General features: G+C 43.1%; 2 protein-coding genes across 2 annotated transcripts in view; one reads left to right on the forward strand and one right to left on the reverse strand.

Moving 5' to 3' along the window:
• The window catches only part of LOC138047133 (probable E3 ubiquitin-protein ligase HECTD4), a 69,920-nt gene that overhangs the window by 1,301 nt on the left and 50,508 nt on the right, over nucleotides 1-18,111 (forward strand). Inside the window, exons 2-14 of the mRNA XM_068893860.1 lie at nucleotides 1,731-2,048; nucleotides 2,487-2,625; nucleotides 3,251-3,593; nucleotides 4,344-4,481; nucleotides 4,750-4,854; nucleotides 6,215-6,355; nucleotides 8,088-8,628; nucleotides 8,985-9,105; nucleotides 9,676-9,765; nucleotides 10,232-10,303; nucleotides 10,606-10,827; nucleotides 17,371-17,592; nucleotides 17,832-18,056. Coding sequence (XP_068749961.1) covers nucleotides 1,731-2,048; nucleotides 2,487-2,625; nucleotides 3,251-3,593; nucleotides 4,344-4,481; nucleotides 4,750-4,854; nucleotides 6,215-6,355; nucleotides 8,088-8,628; nucleotides 8,985-9,105; nucleotides 9,676-9,765; nucleotides 10,232-10,303; nucleotides 10,606-10,827; nucleotides 17,371-17,592; nucleotides 17,832-18,056 — 2,677 coding nt within the window. The remainder of the gene's footprint in view (nucleotides 1-1,730; nucleotides 2,049-2,486; nucleotides 2,626-3,250; nucleotides 3,594-4,343; nucleotides 4,482-4,749; nucleotides 4,855-6,214; nucleotides 6,356-8,087; nucleotides 8,629-8,984; nucleotides 9,106-9,675; nucleotides 9,766-10,231; nucleotides 10,304-10,605; nucleotides 10,828-17,370; nucleotides 17,593-17,831; nucleotides 18,057-18,111) is intronic.
• LOC138047135 (uncharacterized) lies at nucleotides 11,680-14,820 on the reverse strand. Its single transcript, XM_068893864.1, has 2 exons — nucleotides 13,497-14,820; nucleotides 11,680-13,293 (listed from the first exon to the last, which is right to left on the reverse strand). Exons 1-2 carry the CDS (start codon nucleotides 14,427-14,429, stop codon nucleotides 12,256-12,258), a joined length of 1,971 nt encoding a protein of 656 aa, XP_068749965.1. The 5' UTR covers nucleotides 14,430-14,820; the 3' UTR covers nucleotides 11,680-12,255.

An 18,111-nucleotide genomic window follows, 5' to 3' on the forward strand; every position in this document is an offset into this window, starting at 1 on the left:
CCCTGTGGGATGTTAAAGACCCCACACACTATTCGATAAGAGTAGTGGATGAAGTCCTGTGTTGTGGCTGTCCTGTTCTCTCCAGCAGAAGTGGCTGTCTTTGTGGTTATGTCTCTTAAAAGGCTTGTGGTGTATGAGGCCACCTAACCAGAAACAACCATAAGCCAAAAAGGGACTTTGCCGAGTGCTGGAACATGTAGATGTGGATGTAGATGATAGCATGCTTTACCGTCTTTTTACACATGCTGGAAATTATTTTTTGTATAACCCTCCTTAACCTTTACAGAAAATGCACTGTCAATTATTGGTTGATACTAATCAGTCTTTCCTAAATCAAGTTGTCATATACCTGGACTTTCACTCAACAAAACAAACACTGTGATTGGTTGATTCTTGGTCGCGTGTCCCTGATCAAATGCAAATGTATCCCAGCCGGGTTACAATTCTGCTGTTGTTGCCTGTGTCGGATGTTTTGCTGCGATTGTTGAGGGGAAAGTCTAAATATAACAAAGCACTTAATGTCTGGTCTCTTGGGAAACTAGTTAGTTTTGTTTTCCCTCAAAGATCAATAATTATTGTATATTATTATGTATATTATTAAGCATTTAGGGATATTGAAGAGTAGGTTACTCAGGTTTTCTCTATACGTCTTAGATTTTCATGTTTCCAATGCAGTGGTATAGTACTTTGGACTTGCTTGTGGGTAGTATTCATAGTTATTACAAATAAATAAACCTAAAATTTTTAGAGCAAGTTTCAATCGAGTGTCGTAAAACCAAAACCAAAGTAATTACTTTGGCCAATCAAGAAGGATGGAGACAATCCAGTAAACCAATCAAAACTCGAAGTAATTACATGTAGCCGACACAAAGCATGGGAAAATGTGCACGTGCGAGCTACGATTGGTTTTGGTTTCACTTCTGATTGGTTGAAAAACAAGGCGCGAGAACTTTGAACCAATCACTGAGTGAAGTAATGCAAAACCAAAGCAATTTGCTGATTACTTTTGACACTCAATTGAAAACCGCTCTATCTACCCAAAAGTCCCACAATGTCAGACTCAATGTTAGCTTTCCAATGTGGAATACTGTGGTGCCTGCCTAGAGATTACCTTATTGACACAATGAATTTAGGTTTATGTATAGGCGGTCACGTCACCACTGTATATCAAGTTTCTATTTCAACATTTGTACCTGCAAAAGGACTAAACTTTCAAATATAAAAGAATGATTTTCAATGTTGCAGACATTTTTTGTTAGAAATGTCTGCCTTCTTCTGTGAAAGTGTTAAATGAAATGCAAATCTGAAGATAAATATCTGATAAATGTTAATGAGTACAATTGCAACATGAAGAAAAATGTATTAACTGGGCCAATATAATTACAGATAGGCTTAAGACAACACTTATCAGATATTTTTATTCAGATTTACTTGCACTGAAGAAGGCTGAAGTTTCTGCCAAAACATATGTGCCACATTGAAAATCGTTGTTTTATATTTAAAAGTTATTTTAGCTGCTATAACCCTCATAACTTGAATGAATACTAAAAGTATTCTCAGAACATCATGGAGGTGGCTGCTGTGTTTTAAAAGTGAGCAGCATGGTAACTCCAAAGATGGTGTATTGAGCACTGAAGTTAAAGACAATGATAAGTAGGTGGCAATTTTTCTGGGAGTTTGGTACTTGTCGGTCTTGTGATAACCATAATTTCTCCTATTATCTTTGACAGGTTCTCTATTCAGCTGTTTGTTCAAGTTCTTAGTGTTCTTCTTAAACACGGGACGACGCTTAGCAAACTTCCTGTGGGAACCATTTTAAGGAGCACTTTAGAATACGAAAGGAAAGGCTCATTCAGTGACCTTAGTTTCCTACAAACATCACGTTTTGTAAACAGCTGGCAATTTGAAACTTTTTTGACTGAATCTAATGAGGATATAAGTGGTGACCAGATAAGCAGTCTCACTTGTGATGGAAAGTTCCTTTATCTTGTCAGTGGGGATAATAAAGGTCTGCATAAAATTGGCACTGGTAAAAATGGAACAATTAGGTAAGAGTCGTTAGCTCTTAGACAGATTAATATTATTGTTATGCCTCTAACATGCATAGCATTACCAAAATGAAGACAGTAATAATATTATTTCTTGGCGTGGTCAAAACTTAGCAGTGGCATTGCAAAGTAGAGTTTTGGTACCTAAAATATCCCAGAGCTTTTACTATTGGTTGTCTGCTCCTAGAGGGTGACCACTCCCATGGCTGGCAAATCCTGGCAACGTGTGAGCCCCCATGTAGAAGGAAAAGGAAGCATACACTGCCACACTGATTGAATCTGTACAAAGAGGGGAAAAAGTGATATTGAACTTTTAAGGCTTAACACACGTGTATGTAAGCCCCACTGACCATGGCAGATGATCATCTGCATTTTTGTTCTGAATTCCATTAACACTTGATTAAATCAATTAATATTTATTTGCTTTTCATATTTAAGGGGGGCTGTGTACAATAGGAATATTGATCTCAAAGACGGATGGCTTGCCTTTGCACAGTCTAGGCTATTGTTTCGACCCAAAGAGTTTGACAGTGATCCAGCAAATATGTGCTATTTATTGGATAAACATTCTCTGCAGGTAACACAATGCACTTCGAACAGAGAAGTTGCTGTGACCCTATAATTTGGTGTTCCAAAATAAAACAAAAAACTGTGGCCATTTTATTTCACCAATGTGGCTGCTCACCTATTAAGTTTTACGATAGCACCTTGACAACATCTTTTTTCTTGCTAAAGAAATGGTACAAACTTATTTTCTACCGGTATATGGTTATAACTGCACACGTAATAAAAAATGACACAGTTTGCTACCTAGGTATTTTAACTGTAGACCAGTAATTTCGTGGGGAACACATCCTTGTACTTAGCCTCTTGCCAAGGTTGTATGGAATCCCACCCAGTTTATTAGAAGAGTTTTACTTGTAGTTCTCAAACCAGTTAACCCCTTGACCTCTGGGAGTGAGACTTGGTAGATTCTATGGTCTAACACATCAATGTCAAAACTTGTTCAGGGATCAAATTTTCAGAATAAGCAGATTGCAGTTTCACAAACTGAATTAAATAAATAATCCCTTAATTATGTAATTAAAAACATCAGCACCCGGTTGTAATGGTTCCTTCAAAGACCAGACTGAGTGCGAAGAATTAATTTGGAAATCCCATTATAATTGCCCTTATTAACATTTTCTCTGATTTCTTCTTAGATCATACAAATCATTAGGTTAATAAACCCGACAGAACCTGAGAGTGATTCCACACAGTTGACATCACAGCGCAATACTGTTCAGATTTTAAGTGACGAGGTTAATTTGTATTGGCTTTGGATTGAGAAAATACCTGATTCAGCTGGGAAAGAATTCCTTGAGAACAAAAAGGTTGATTTGTTATTACAAGAACTAAAACTTGAACTAAGTCATGGCAAACTGATTGCCTCTCCATGTCGTGATGCAGTTGTGGTGACGAAAAGGGAGGAGCCATCATCTCTTTCATCTCCACTCGCAGTCAGACGTTCGCCAACAACTCCAACTGCCCAGAACAACTCAGATGGTATGTTTGCCGTTCACTCAGGTGTGACAGGCAGTTGCTGGTGCGATAATTTGCATGTGCAATTATTCAAAAGAAGGAAAGGCATTTCCCTTGAAATATGTTGCTTGTGATGCATTTCAGAGATTTTAAGAAGGCTACATGACATGTCGAATTTAGGCCATTTTAAACATTTGCTCAAAGTTGGCTGAAATTTTGTGTGTTGCTTCAAGTTGAACGCAAAAATGTGGCCCTGGAAATTTATCGGTGATTTGTACTTCATCATTTTTGAGAAATAATTGAATCACCTTGACACTGAACCAGCCTTGAAACCCACATGCTGTCACATTCCTAGATACACATCGGCGAGTGAGCTACCAATTACTTACGTTATTTCTTAAATATGAAGCAAACACCAGAGGAAAAGTCTTGATAAAATGTTAATTCCATGTTACTAGAACTTGCCAAGAGTGCACCAATTCATGAAAATTGTTCTGAACCTAACCCTCCAGTTTTAGAGTTTATGGGGTCATACTGTATTACTGTGATGTTGAATGACTAAGTGTAAACACAAAAACTTTCTACGTGCCTTTCCTGTGCACTATTTTGACAAGACTATTATGCCCAGTTTTGCTATAGAGATGAGAGAAAAAGTCCATTTCCCAAAACTGGTTTAGTCTTGAGATTAGGCAAAGCATAAAAGAACCTGTTTGGAGAGGAGAACATGAATGTTTTTTTGATCATTCATTCTTACTTTTTTTTTCACTATACTAGAGGTGGTAAGCTGTGGGATATCAGGAAACACTTTAAAACAGACAGCCATGTTCATCAGTGGTGATATGTTAGTGATGGTGATTCCACAGTTATCAAACACATCTGCTCCTCTGTTGCTGGCTTTTAGGGGACCCAGAAGTATGTAGCATTGGAACTTTTTTGTTTTTAGTAGCAATTAGTAAATAAAGGCATTAGCTTATTCCAAAACATGCCTGTTTCTGACTGTGAATGTTTTAAGGTCTGAATGCTTAGTGGAGGTTCCTGGTTGAGTATGTGGAACATCAATCAGCCTTGGCTATCCAATAGTTGTTAATAACGCCCGCAAGGTTGGCACAACTTTAAAACCAGACTATGGGCCCCCACATTTATTTTATGTCAGTTTATAAGAATATAATATGCCTTGCAGGTCCAAGCAATTACTGCTTTTCAACCCTGGATGGCTCATTTGTGAAACATGAAAATGTAATTAATTCAGCCATGGCAAAGCAAGATCTGCTGGTACCAGGACTTGGTAAGAAGCAATGTCTCTCTTAATTGCGATCACTCAGAATTTGTTTTCAATTTAGTCTGAGAGAACTTAGAATACTTTGTTAATGAATTTTAAAATCTTCTTAAAAATCACCAATAAATTAGCCCAGAATTGGGTGCTTAAAAGGAATTATTGCTGCAGAGCAGAACTCTAGTAATGAGGAAGTATTCATGGAAAAAACACAAATAGCAAGCACTATACATTGTTGCATTTAGCAAATTAAGTCAAATAGTTGAAGAGTTTTTGAGGAATGGGGGGGGGGGGGGGGGGCAAGCAGACAGTACAGCAGAAAACAACAAACAGCAGGTAGTGAATCACAAACTGCCCTAGGAAAAGAACAAAGACAGCTCCATTACAAAGATACACGTATCACAGAGTGTCCTTTCTAGAACTTAACAACTGACCAGTTGGTTGAGAATCAGACTACCATGTGGGAGGGCGTGGTTTCCAACCGTAGCCAGACCAACAATTAGGGTCTTAAATAACTGAGGAGAAAGTGCTGCCTTTGTAATAACATCTGCAAATGGCTTGACCTTCTGCTCTTCTTGGATAAGGACTATAAACCGTAGGTCCTGTCTCACAACCCTTTCTGTTAATATCATAATACATTAAAGAACCAATCGACTGTTCTTTGAACAATAGTGGATGGAATTCCCACTGTTACAGTGGCTGTCCGTTGTGTGGTGTATCACTTTTGGACTAGCCTGAATGGTTTATATGTTCCTTCCTAGACCTTCCCCACTGTTCAGTTGCAGTGCTAAATGGATTAAAATTAAATGAAATTAAACGAGAACTCTTGAGCCAACCCTGTGTGCAAAAGGGGCTGCTCTGTCTTCAGAGAAGTCTTACCTAGTATACAATATAATATTCAGAGTTCGTGCTATTCCTTGAATTCCTTGAAAAGTCCTGGAATTTAATTTTGGATTTTAAGGGTGCTTGAAAAGCCCGTGAAAAAAAGTATTTTGTGGAAAACTGCTTGCAAACTCCTTGAATTTTTGCTTGGGTGAAAATTGTTGAGATTGCATCATGCTAAGTTAAAGAGACATAAATTCAAAAATTCACCCCCAATTTGACTAAAATATTAAAACCAAAAATTAAAATTCCAGTGCGTGCAGTTAACTTGCAGACTGTGCGAAGGAATATCAAGGTAGGCTTTTTCAGCAAAGAAAACACTGAAACATGATGTATGGTATAGAAATCCTCTTACTCAATTTCTGGTTCTTGAAAACTCCTGGAATATTATACACAAAATCCAGCACAAACCCTGACATTATTCAGCCACATGCATGTATCACTTCTTCCATTTATTGTAAACAAAGTGGTGTGGTTCACTTTCTTCCAGTTGTGTGTCAAGACTGTGTTAATGGCAGATTGTGGAGTTATGACAGCAATCACATGGTAGGGGAATGGATTTCTGGGGGATATCCATCTTGTAATCAAGTCTCTCAACTTGTCAGAACATCTACACAATCTCAAGCATCAGGTAAGAACTAGTATTTTGTCTCTAGAAATAATATCACTCATTATTATATGGTTACGAACTGCATTGCTAAATGGAGGTTGGGTGCCTGGGATATATCCAGGGGCTTCCATTAGAGGCCAGCCAGCCTGCCTTTCGACCGAGTAACACTCCCATGGCCACCAACAACTCAGCTATGAGCTCTCATGCCAAGCCGAAGGACTTCCGGACTGCACTTTCCCGGTTGATGTTTTTTTTGGAATTACACCAAAGCGACCTACCTGGAGATTATTTAAGGGAAGGGTCTTATGTGGCCCAGCAACATGGCCTCATACACATTCGTTGCAAAGGTACTCATCAGTGACTGCTGGTTGAATTAGAGCCGATGAATGTAATGAAACCAACAAAGATCAAAGACAGCATAAAAGCCTTCAAGAACAAACTTAGCCTTCCACTGGTCAGGATGATTGAGCAACTCTACTGAAAGTTTGTCAGCATTTATGGGGGACACAAGATATGGATTATGGAGTGAAGAGAAAACCTGACCCAGAGATCCACGTGGGGCAGCACTAACTAACTGTGGAACAACCTTAACGCAAGCAGAACTAACAACTGTAACTGAACGACCATTAAAAGAAGGAGAGGAAGATCCCACTATCCCTTCTGAACTGGAACTTGAAATTGAATGAGGGGATGAACAACAAGTGAAACATGCTATATTATTTACAGTATGTATAACCTGAACTGCAGCCTTCCAAACCAAACTTGCTAAATTGCTTTGGCTGCGCAAGGCCGCAAAAAAAAAAAAAAAAACAGGCAACAGGGCTGGCAAAGAATCTTTCCTCGCTTTAGCTATGAATTGCGATAAAACAATATTGAACGATTGCCCACTAACAGCTGTAGATACTAGAGGGTGACATCGAAGGAGTAGACGCCGCGAAATTGGAAAAACTGGTGAGGTGAGCGTAGGAGACAAATTGTCTGGGGCTAAACTGATGTTGGTCTGGCAAGGCATTGTATGGATTACCAAAAAGAACCTGCAAACAAACCCCACCAGTAATATCTGGATTCTTCTTTTTCCTTAAATTGTGTTTTGATTTTGTTTTGGTCTTCGCCAAATACAAGAAGCAAAAGCCCAGTCCGATGAATTGCCATGTGCTTAAGCAAGGCTATGAGTGTGAGCCTGTGCTAATACTGCGAACCTCTCTTTGATGATCGACCAGCCCAGACCACTACTGCTCTTTGTTGTTAACTTTGTTTAACTGCATTATGCAATTCTCGGGTTAAATAGAGCACTCTGATTCGCTGGTTTTTGGTTGGGATTTTACAGTACCAAATCACCATTACTATGTAAATGCTTTGTTTCTGTATTTTTTCCCTCTCCTGGGAAAGTGGAATTTAGTTTTTTCATCACAACAGTAATTCTGGCAAGCAGAATTTTAATAGTTTTAAACGTAAAAAGGCTACTGTTTAAAGTTTGCTGATAAAAATTCAAGATTAAAAATTCATATTCACCATGATTGCTCAAGGAAACGATGCCACATAATAAACAACTTACTAACCTCACTTGCTTGGGACCGTACTGGGGAATATTTGCCCTCGGTTGTTTTTGTCTGTACTGCTACAACCTTGGGCCAATATTCCCCACTATGGCCCTCTTTCTCGGTTAGGAAGAGGTTGTATTAGTAAATGAATGGTCATTTTCTATGATTGTTTTTGTTCCTTTTTTTCATTTTCATAAATTGCTCTCTCCAAGATCTCCTTGACCCAAAGGATGTCATATTGTCATTGGCAAACCATATAACATTTCTCAGCAAGAGACTTTATGCCAAAATACAGGTGGCCTCAATAGAAGAATGTGAAAGACCTGCAAGTGGCTTCTCTGATTCACAAGATGCAAACTTGATTTGTAGTATACTGAACACAGCAATAACTGAAGGGCAGCAAGACGTATTAGTTGCTATGTTAGCTGCTTTGCAAACTTTTTTGAGCCAAGTGTTAGCAGGTCAGGCCAAGTTAGAGGAGAGTGATGTTACAGGATTGCGACTTGTACTGTGGAAACTCGTCTGTTCTTCCTCTGGCTCAATTGGAGCTGACGTGCAGCTGCAGTCTTGTAATGTCTTAAAGACGGGCCTTGAAGTCTTTTATCCTACTGAAGAGGAAAAGAATGCTCTGCTCATGCTGTTACTGTCTGAAGGGGATTCCAGCTCTGGAATGACCAAGCTGTTGGATATTTTATTCATTCACTTGGCTGAGGAGATGATGAACAATGAGCCTGGAGTATCCTCCATTGGAAGGTAAGTATACATGTACAGTATGTATTAGATTTTATTTAACCTGCCGATAAGAGTAACATAAACACTAACAGGAACTGCTGGATTAACAGGCAGATGGACAATTATTAAGACATCAAATTTGTGTGTCTCAGGGGTTTGTGATCTTACACCTGCACATCTAAGACTTGCTACTTAAGATGGTCATTAACTGCACAATAAGCAGTCAGGTGAACTCCCCAGTTGGTAGTGTATAATATGTAAATTTATAAGCCTTACAAGGACCCTTTTAAAAAGGCTGATAAATATTGATTCATTCCTGCTTATCCCTATGATTTTTAGCATATCTGCTCATTCCTTTTATCACATTTTATTGATAGGTTGTCTGAAGATGTGAATGTTGCAGCTCTGAATATGTGTGTTAAAGAATCGTGTAATGTAATCCTGCTGTGCAGCAGTTTGGGTGATGATGAATTTTATGGACTGGTAACCAAACATCCAGTAAGTTTTTGATCAAGGCCGGTTGTTCAAAGTTCTGTGATGACGATGATGACGCTGACAACAACAACAACAACAACAACAACAACAACAACAAAGCAACAATAATAATAATTGACCACTTCCCATGGGGGCTTTTCAGGGTCAATGAAGCATTGATGATAAATCAAAACAAAACGATTTTCAAGAATCCCAACTGACCATAGGCAAACCAGTTGGCTATTTACAAGTGCAGCTGAGAGGTTGAACCAGTGACTACGAGGAACAACTTCAGCTCAATGGGTCTTAAGGCCTGAAACTCCGAATCTCAAGGTTACCACTCAGCCACACTGACTGGTACGTACCGGGTATAGCAGCAATCATAAAGGTTAAATAATTTTTTCATGATACTGCAGGTTTCAGTCACACTCAACTAGCGATTTGAGTTAATCCCGGTCTTTGATCAATTTAGCGTAGTAATATGTTTTGCTGCTCTCTTGTGTGTTGTGTGTGGTCTGATTCATTAGAAAACGTGTTCTGAGAGGTGAACAGTAGTAGGTGTATGACACAAATAACTATTCTTTCTGATACTAGGATCTGTCACCAGTCCTTCAGTATGTTACAGCTGTCTTTATCATTAACTGGAAGGAAGTTGTCCTCTCTGATGGCATGGAATCACCTGCTGTAAGTGATTTATGTTCTCAATTTTAGTTTTCCACAAGGTGGCAGACATTTTTCCAACAAAAACAAAACTATGATAATTATTTGCCCTCAATGTCGTAAACAAACTGGTAAAATTAATAATAACCGTCAAGCAGTTGGCTCAGGAGGTTGTGAGTTTGACTCGAGCTAGACCAACACTCAGGGTCTTCGAACAACTAAGAAGAAAGTTCTGCCTTTGTAATTACATCCGCAAATGGTTACAATATCAAGTCTTCTTGGATAAGAACTGTAAACCGTTGGCCTCATCTCATAAGCTCTGTGGGACATTAAAGATCCCACATAATAATTCAATGTGAGCATGGCACAGTTTCCAGTGTTGTGTTCTGTTCTGAATGTGTCCCCAATACATGTATACATGTGCCATCAAGCGCAAGAATAGATTGGTTAATTGATTGATTGCAAGCCATGTCTTTCTCATTCTTTTCAGGCGCTAAGTAATGCAGTGAAGCATGCTGAATGTCAAACGCTGTCCTTAAAAATGCTAGAAGCTTCCCAACAGGTGCGAGTGCTACAGAATCATAAACCTGACATGGTGTGAAGTTACAATCTTGGACAGATTAATCACTCACTGAAAAACTAATTAATGTCGCCATCAATTAACCGTTTGATGTCCAAACCGTCACTTCAGCTTTTGCAAAAGAAGCCTGAAAAAAAAAAAAAAAAAAAAACCAGCCTCAGACAGAAATCCAACCCATCTGACAGGTTCTTTTCCAAAGTTTGGTCCCTTTGTCAGTAAGTGTTATATGTAGGCAGGACCTTTATTGTTAAGTAATACATTTAGGTAGTTTCTATTCCTCTTAGGTTCTGGATAAGGTGCTTGAGGTTCTTTCCAAGCTTTCTGCTGAATATAAAGGAGATAGGAAACCAAGAATTGAAGGCATTGAGCATTTGATGAAATCAACGCTTGTGGGACAGATTCTTCCTCTGCTGGCATCTGTTTTGTCTTCTGAGGCATGCTTGGGACTTTCTTTGGCCAAAGGTTTTCTTCCATCTGTAACAACTTTGACAGTTACAGCAACAAAGGTAAGAGGAATGGAAAAACTTCTTGAATAGCAAAGGCCATCATTATCAAAATGTGGTCTCTTAAGGTTGATTTACAATAGTATTGTTAATTTCATTACTATGGAGTTATCAATGATGATGATGATGATGAGAATGCCTGCCATTCAGAGTGTGGGAAATTGAACCTCAAAGTTAGAAAATGTAAGAAATTAGAGAAGAATTTGAGAGCTCCTAACAGGAGATCAACCTTGCTCTCCCATTCATCTCTTAGTGGTAAGGTAAAGGTGAAGGTCCTTATTAAATATGTTATGAGGGTAACACATGACATTCAACTAGAGTTACTTAGTTGGCTAGTGCGCAGCTTTCGGAGCGAGAGGTCCCCGGTTCGATCCTCGGTGACTTAAGCGTCTGTTTCGACTTTCCTCTGATCCGTGTAGCTATAGCATTAAATACCCTTTAAACTCATCGCCAATGGACGAGCTTGGAGATGGTGCCTGCCAAAGTGGGCGGCGATTCCGGGGCGAGCAACGAGGCTTGAGCCACAGGCCATGAGCAGAGCACACAGGCCTCCACGGCAACTCTGCGAGCGGCCACCACCCACCAGGCACAGTCACACTGACTAAGTCAGTGGAGATACTTACCAACCCTATACTTACCGAATCCACCAATGAGGGAGGGAAGGGAAGGGGAAAAAAGCGGAACAACTGAACGCTTGTTGCTTGAAACAAACAGCACCTCACACAGCAGAAACGACCAGCACGTGCGAATCGAGAAACCCCGTATGTCACCTCAATGCGCCTGATTACCGCTGACCAGCATTGGCTTGATTTTAACTTAGCCTAAATTACTTTTAGCCACATTTAAACTCATCGCCAATGGACGAGCTTGGAGATGGTGCCTGCCAAAGTGGGCGGCGATTCCGGGGCGAGCAACGAGGCTTGAGCCACAGGCCATGAGCAGAGCACACAGGCCTCCACGGCAACTCTGCGAGCGGCCACCACCCAAAGACCACCCCAAGGGTGCTTGGAAGGCGAAGGGGCCGCGAACAGGGATGACGTGGAACCTGCGCCACCACCCAAACTCACACAAGCACCCACCCCCAGCTCAAGACACGACACTGGACGACACTTACCCGAGTACCGTGAAGCTGATCATGAAATAAGACTGAGAAGTCTGCTAACCGAGGCAAGGTGAAAAGGAGGCACTAAAGCAAGGTCCGCCACAGCTCCTCTGGCCGCGAGGCATGAAGAAGGTTCTGCCTGAGGTAGGAACTGAACCAGGAAATTGCCAAGGACTTCCCGATTGATTAAAGGAGTCCTGGCCAGACACCGCAGGCAGGCGCAAGCGAGCCACAAGCGACCCTAAAAAACGGAAGAGGACTGGTCCGCTTGATTTCCTGCAATCCGCATGATTTCCTGTGATCCGCATGAATTCCCACGTATACCTGGGTCACGAGCCAACTGAGCCAGACGCGAGATGAGAAGAGAGGGAAGCCAATGACTCGGATGGAGTGCGAATGTACGACTGGTAAGCTGAACTACACCAACGACCCAAGGCCTGAATAAGGTGATCGGGGATGCCGTTGCGAGCTGCCACCGTGGCCGCACCAATGCGAAAACTGTGACTGGAGAAATTGCCCGACACACCCGCTCCAGCAAGGATTTCTCTGAGACGAGCAGTGAGGACAGCGCGAGTTAGGGGCCGACCATCCTGGAAAAGAAAGAGAGGGCCACCCGAGTTCCCTCTCACAGCCAAATAGGCCAAAACAGCTTGAAGGGCGCACAGAGGAAAGCGTCCCCGGCCAATGTGGACAAAGCAGCCTTTCCGAAAAGGGTCAGTCTTGGAGGCTTTAATCCGCACGCGCAGGCAGGAAGGATTGGCGTCAGAGTCTACCGAAATGTCACCGACACTTAAGTGGAGTGCCGGGGTGAAACTAGCCAAATTAGGAACAGTAAATTCAGCAGATCGGAGGAAGCCGAAATATGCTAGGTTGCAGGCGGCCCAAAACATGCAGTGGTCGAAAATTGATAAATCCAAAGACCTAAAGATGATCATCAAAATGTGATCCGTAATAGGAAGGCGCTGAGCCTCAGGGGAACCTTGGGTCCGTTTGATCCCACGAAGAACTCGCTGCAAACGTAGACAGTTCACCAGAGGGTCTGGGAAGCCTTCTTCGATATGCAGGGCACGAACTGCTGAAAGGTAAACTTTAATCGAAGAGTGCTGAACCGATCCCGCCAGAAAAGTGGCAAAGAGGCACAATGTCCATTCATCGGTGGGGCACGGGGAGCCACTGGGATGCAACTTGCCCAAATGCGCACAGAAGTTGACAAATTTCCTCTGGCCAGATGCGCAAGATCTCCGGGTGGAGTCAGCCAAACCATGGGCTAACAGGAACTGGCACTGCCGCTCTAATGAGAGCCAATCAATTCTTCCAGGAGATGAGGTGGAATGGACACTGGAAGCGACTGAGCCTGGGGTGCTAACCTCCGGAACTCCTGCCAATGAAAGCGGGACAAAGCGTCAGCAATGCAATTATGAACCCCCGGAACATGCTGAGAGGCAAAGGAGAAATTGAAACGAGCTGCTGAGGCGAGAAGATGGCAAAGCAAGCGCATTAACACGGGAATCCTGGATGTTCTAGAGTTGAGGATATAAACCACGGCCTCATTGTCGGTGCGAAACAGAACATGGCGCCTGGGGAAGTGGGGCCCCCAAACATGAGCGGCAATGATAATCGGGAACAACTCTTTATAGGCGATAGAGTGAGAGGCTTGAGAAGAAACCCATGCGCCGCTGAACCACTCCCCATTGAAGTAAGCACCAAAGCCAAGGGAACCGGATGCGTCCGATGTAACTTCGAGGTCAGGGGTGGCCGACATGCCGGGAAACAACCAAAAATAGACGCCATGCCAAGAGGACAAAAACTGAAGCCACCACTGAAGATCCAGGTGAAATTCAGAATTCAGGCGGATTGGATGGTCCCGTTTACGAAAACACTGGAGCAGATTGATCATACGACGCAGGAAGGTACGACCGGGCCACACGACCTTGGCGGCATGATGTAAGTGGCCAATGAGGGACTCCAGTTCGCGCCGAGTACACCAGCGACGATTCCGCCACGACTGCAGCAGCACCTGTAAAGCAAGGAGCTTGTCCGAGGGGAGGCAGGCCACCTGAGCCACTGAGTCTAACTCAATGCCCAAAACAACTAAACGCGTGGACGGGCCAATGCACTTATCCGGGTGGAGTGGAAGTCCTAAGGAACGGCAAACAGCTATGGAAGTGGCTAAGTTCTCAGCACATTGGTTAGTATCTGGCGGTCCTGCAGTAATAAAATCGTCTAAATAATGTAACAGCGCAGAAACATTGTGTGTATGTAGGAGAATCCACTCCACCATGTCCGCCACAGAATTGAAAATATAAGGAGCAGAGCGGAGGCCAAATGGTAACGCTAAATCAACATAATAGTGCTTCCGCCATCTCATACCCAAGAGATATCGATCAGATGGATGGACAGCTATGTTGCGGTAGGCTGCCTCAACATCGAATTTAGCAATCAGGGCACCTAAGCCATAGCTTGAGATCATACGAATGATCTGATCAACCGTGATGTATTGCATGGTAAACTCGTCAGGGTCAATGCCATCATTAACACTTAGCCCACCAGGGGATGACAGGTCCACTATGAGCCTCCACTTGCCTGGTTGACCCTTTTTAGGGATAACTCCAAAGCTGCTAACGTGCAAATGAGGGAAAGGTGGGGAGGAAAAAGGTCCTGCAACCCTCCCAAGGGAGACCTCGTTAGCCAAGTAGCGGTCAATGACCTCGGAGTGTTGATTAGCAGAGGCCTTGTTTGACTTAGCTGATTTTAATTTCTTGGAATGCTGAAATCCCAGGCGAAAGCCATTCCTGAGGCCGTCCAAGACAAAGGCGACAAGATGTTGGTCCGGATGATGGGACAACTTGGCAGCGAACACTTCAGGCTTTAGAGGGCTAACCACGGACACCGGGGGCAAGGGGTTGGAGACTGGAAGGAAACAGAATGAGAGATGGTAATTCCCCGCTAACGACCCTACCCCCCCCCCCCCCCTCCTGAAGTAAGGGCAGCAATACAGCAACAGTGAGAAAAGTTTAATTCAACAAGCCCAGAGCACAACAGGGGCAAGCAAAGAAAACCGTGAAAAATTCTAATAAAACTGAACAATCGACTAACTGAGCAAACTGAGCAATCGACTAACTACATAACTACTAACTGAGCAATCGACTAACTACATAACTACTAACTGAGCAATCGACTAACTACATAATGACTAACTACATAATGAACGAAGTACGCGCAACATGTTCCAAAGTTCTGAGAAGGGGAAAACTTCTTGGAGCCAATCGTTACTGACGCCGTGCTTTTTGGCCAGCTGAGGCACTAAATGCCGGAGACCGAGATCTGCGCCTGACAGAACTCTCCTGCTTACGTTCTGGTCTAGAACTGCATGATACAGAACGATGGGCGCCGCCACACGTGCTGCAACGATGATAATAGCGGCAAATCGTATAAGGGGCGGTGCACCTTCCCTTGTTCCAGGACATACAAGGGATCCTCGAAGAGCTGGAACCCACTGGTTCAGAGGAATCCGATGACGTGCCGAGGTTGGGGCTGCGAGGAGAAGCACCACCGGCGTGAAAAGTGAAGAGCTGTGCGTTCATGGTCGACCAATCGGCCAACCGAGTCGCCGCAGCGTGTTCGCGAAAAGCTTTATCGTAAGCAAGCCAAACCCGTCCGCTAAACTGGCGAGAAATCCGCAAGATTAACAACTTGTACAACGTTAAATCTTTCCAACGATGAGGGAAAAACGACGTTAGGACAAGCGAGTACACCGTGAAGGCTTCCGTCCAAGTGGTGATATCCTCGATACGCCGACGAGGTTTCTTCGGGGGAGCTGATAAAACCAAACGCCCATCGAGCATTAACTGAGGCTCGGTCTCTGAGCTGACCAAATTCGCCGCTAAAAGTTCCGACAAGTCAACGAATTTTCCGCCACGGATTTGCGTAACGAGCTTGGCAGGAACGGGAGAGTAGCCCGGGCCCACGACGAACGGCTGATCCGCCAACGAGTTCACAATAGACAGCGGTGCAATGGATGGCGGCAAATGAGCAGAAACGCCACTTAAAGCCTGCCCCGAAGACGAGACGATTGCCGGGACCGGAGCGTTAAAAGTAGATACAAAAGTAGGTACGACAAGAGGAGAAAGCCTACCTGAGGTCGACGAGCTTGAAAGGGAAGGCGGAAAGCCCGTTCCAGCGGCGAAAAACGTCGAAGCTAAACCGCCCAACGATGCAGATGACGAACTGGCGCCAGGACAGGAGACGGGATCCGCAATCGCTGGTCCTGGTTGCCTTTGCGAAGCCTGAACAGCCGACTGAACAGCCTGATTAATGAGAGACACCAGATCAGGTGAAAGAACAGCAGTTGAGGCCGTCGGAAGTGGATTTGCCGAAGCCGGAATGCTCACCAGTGGCGAGGAAACAACAACAGACTCGCTGGACTGCGAAGACACAATTGAAGACGTACCGCGTGTGTTCGTACTGGAGACCGGCGCTGATGGAGCACTGAGAGAAGAGAGAGCCGCTGCTAAGCTGTTGTTGGTTTGCCGGGCGGTCATAACGGCGAGGACGACGGAAAGACGAAAAAAGCGGAACAACTGAACGCTTGTTGCTTGAAACAAACAGCACCTCACACAGCAGAAACGACCAGCACGTGCGAATCGAGAAACCCCGTATGTCACCTCAATGCGCCTGATTCCCAGACCACCGCTGACCAGCATTGGCTTGATTTTAACTTAGCCTAAATTACATTTAGCCACATTAAAACGGAGCATTGGCAGAGGGAGGGGGGTAAAGGGTGCACCGTTGGCTTCCATCGATACAATGTACCAGCCTCGTAGCTGAAGGAACTACCAACGTTAAATAAAGTTACTTTACCTTTTTACAATGTACTGATAAACTAGTGGCCCTCTGTGCGCACCTTTTACCCCCTTCCTCCGTCAATGCTCTGTTTTACAGGTATTCAAAGCTACAGCTACGTGGAACAGCGGAAAGTTGAAACAGATGTCAATTGAATAAGACAGGGATCTAACTGGTGACCCTCCAGCTCAGGAGGCCACGCACTAACTGTCTTGTTAGCCTGTCTCTGTCTGTCTCTGTGTAGTATTGGCACTGGCTATTGGAGGTCATACAGTAAGCTGTTGATCTACAATGGAGAACACCTGGATCTTCTTCTTTGTGTATGGTGTCATTTCTGATCATTTCAAGACATACTACTTACTTGAATCTATAAGCAGGCACGTGGTTCAGGGGGGAGGCATTTTTTATGGCAAGAAAGTTCTGACAGGCATCTTGAGATATTTTGTTTATTTGCATACTTGAAAAAGAGCAGACCCCCTTTTCTTGTGCTTTTACCCAAAAATGAATTTCATTCAATTTAGCATTCTCAAGGACAGTTGAAAATTGTATTTCTTCCAATTTTTCATAGAGCCCTCCTTGATGAGGTATCATGTTTTGTTTAGGTAGCGTACTTGATATCTGAAATGAAATCTTCTGGAGAAGTGAAAATCGATGAAGTGTCTTCTGCAGCCGCACCTTCACCTTGGTCAAGCCCTCGCAAGGTGGAGAGCCCCCATCCAGTCAGAGATGATTATCAATGCTGTAAAACAGTAGTGTTGCCAGGAGCCCAAAGTCTGTTCCTCAAGTTTGATCCTCGCTGTGCTACTCAGTATGACTATGATAAGGTGAATCAAAGTTAATCTCCTTGGTTTTTTTTTCCTTTAAAAAACTCATAATTCAGAGTTCTACATTCATTAATACATGTAATTCTCTCCTTTATCACCTCACAAAGAGTATGATGCTACTTGTATTTATATTTTTAGCACTTTGAAGTTGCAGTCTTACGAGTTTGTACATTTCTTGATAAGAGCATATTATTTTTTTTCCATTGTTTTACATAAACGTTTTTGTTTTTGCATGGAAGGTGATTGTATATGCTGGGAAGAGTACAGCCTGTCGAAAAGTAGCAGAATTTGGTGGCAACTCATGTGGTGTAGGCAGCAGAGGTGTGGTGCGATTAGGGTGGCCCAAAGAGCCATTTAAGGTGGAAGGTGAAGCAGTGACTTTGTCTTTTCAAGTGAAAAGTGCACGGGAGCGTAATACACCAGATCATGCAATTTGGGGGTTCAGCTGTACTGTGAGCTCTAAGGTATCAAGAAAACTCTTAATATATTTTTGGCCTTAAGTGGTAGACAGAATCAGTT

Source organism: Montipora capricornis, chromosome 4, assembly GCF_036669925.1.
Source record: "Montipora capricornis isolate CH-2021 chromosome 4, ASM3666992v2, whole genome shotgun sequence".
NCBI classification, from domain to species: domain Eukaryota; kingdom Metazoa; phylum Cnidaria; class Anthozoa; order Scleractinia; family Acroporidae; genus Montipora; species Montipora capricornis.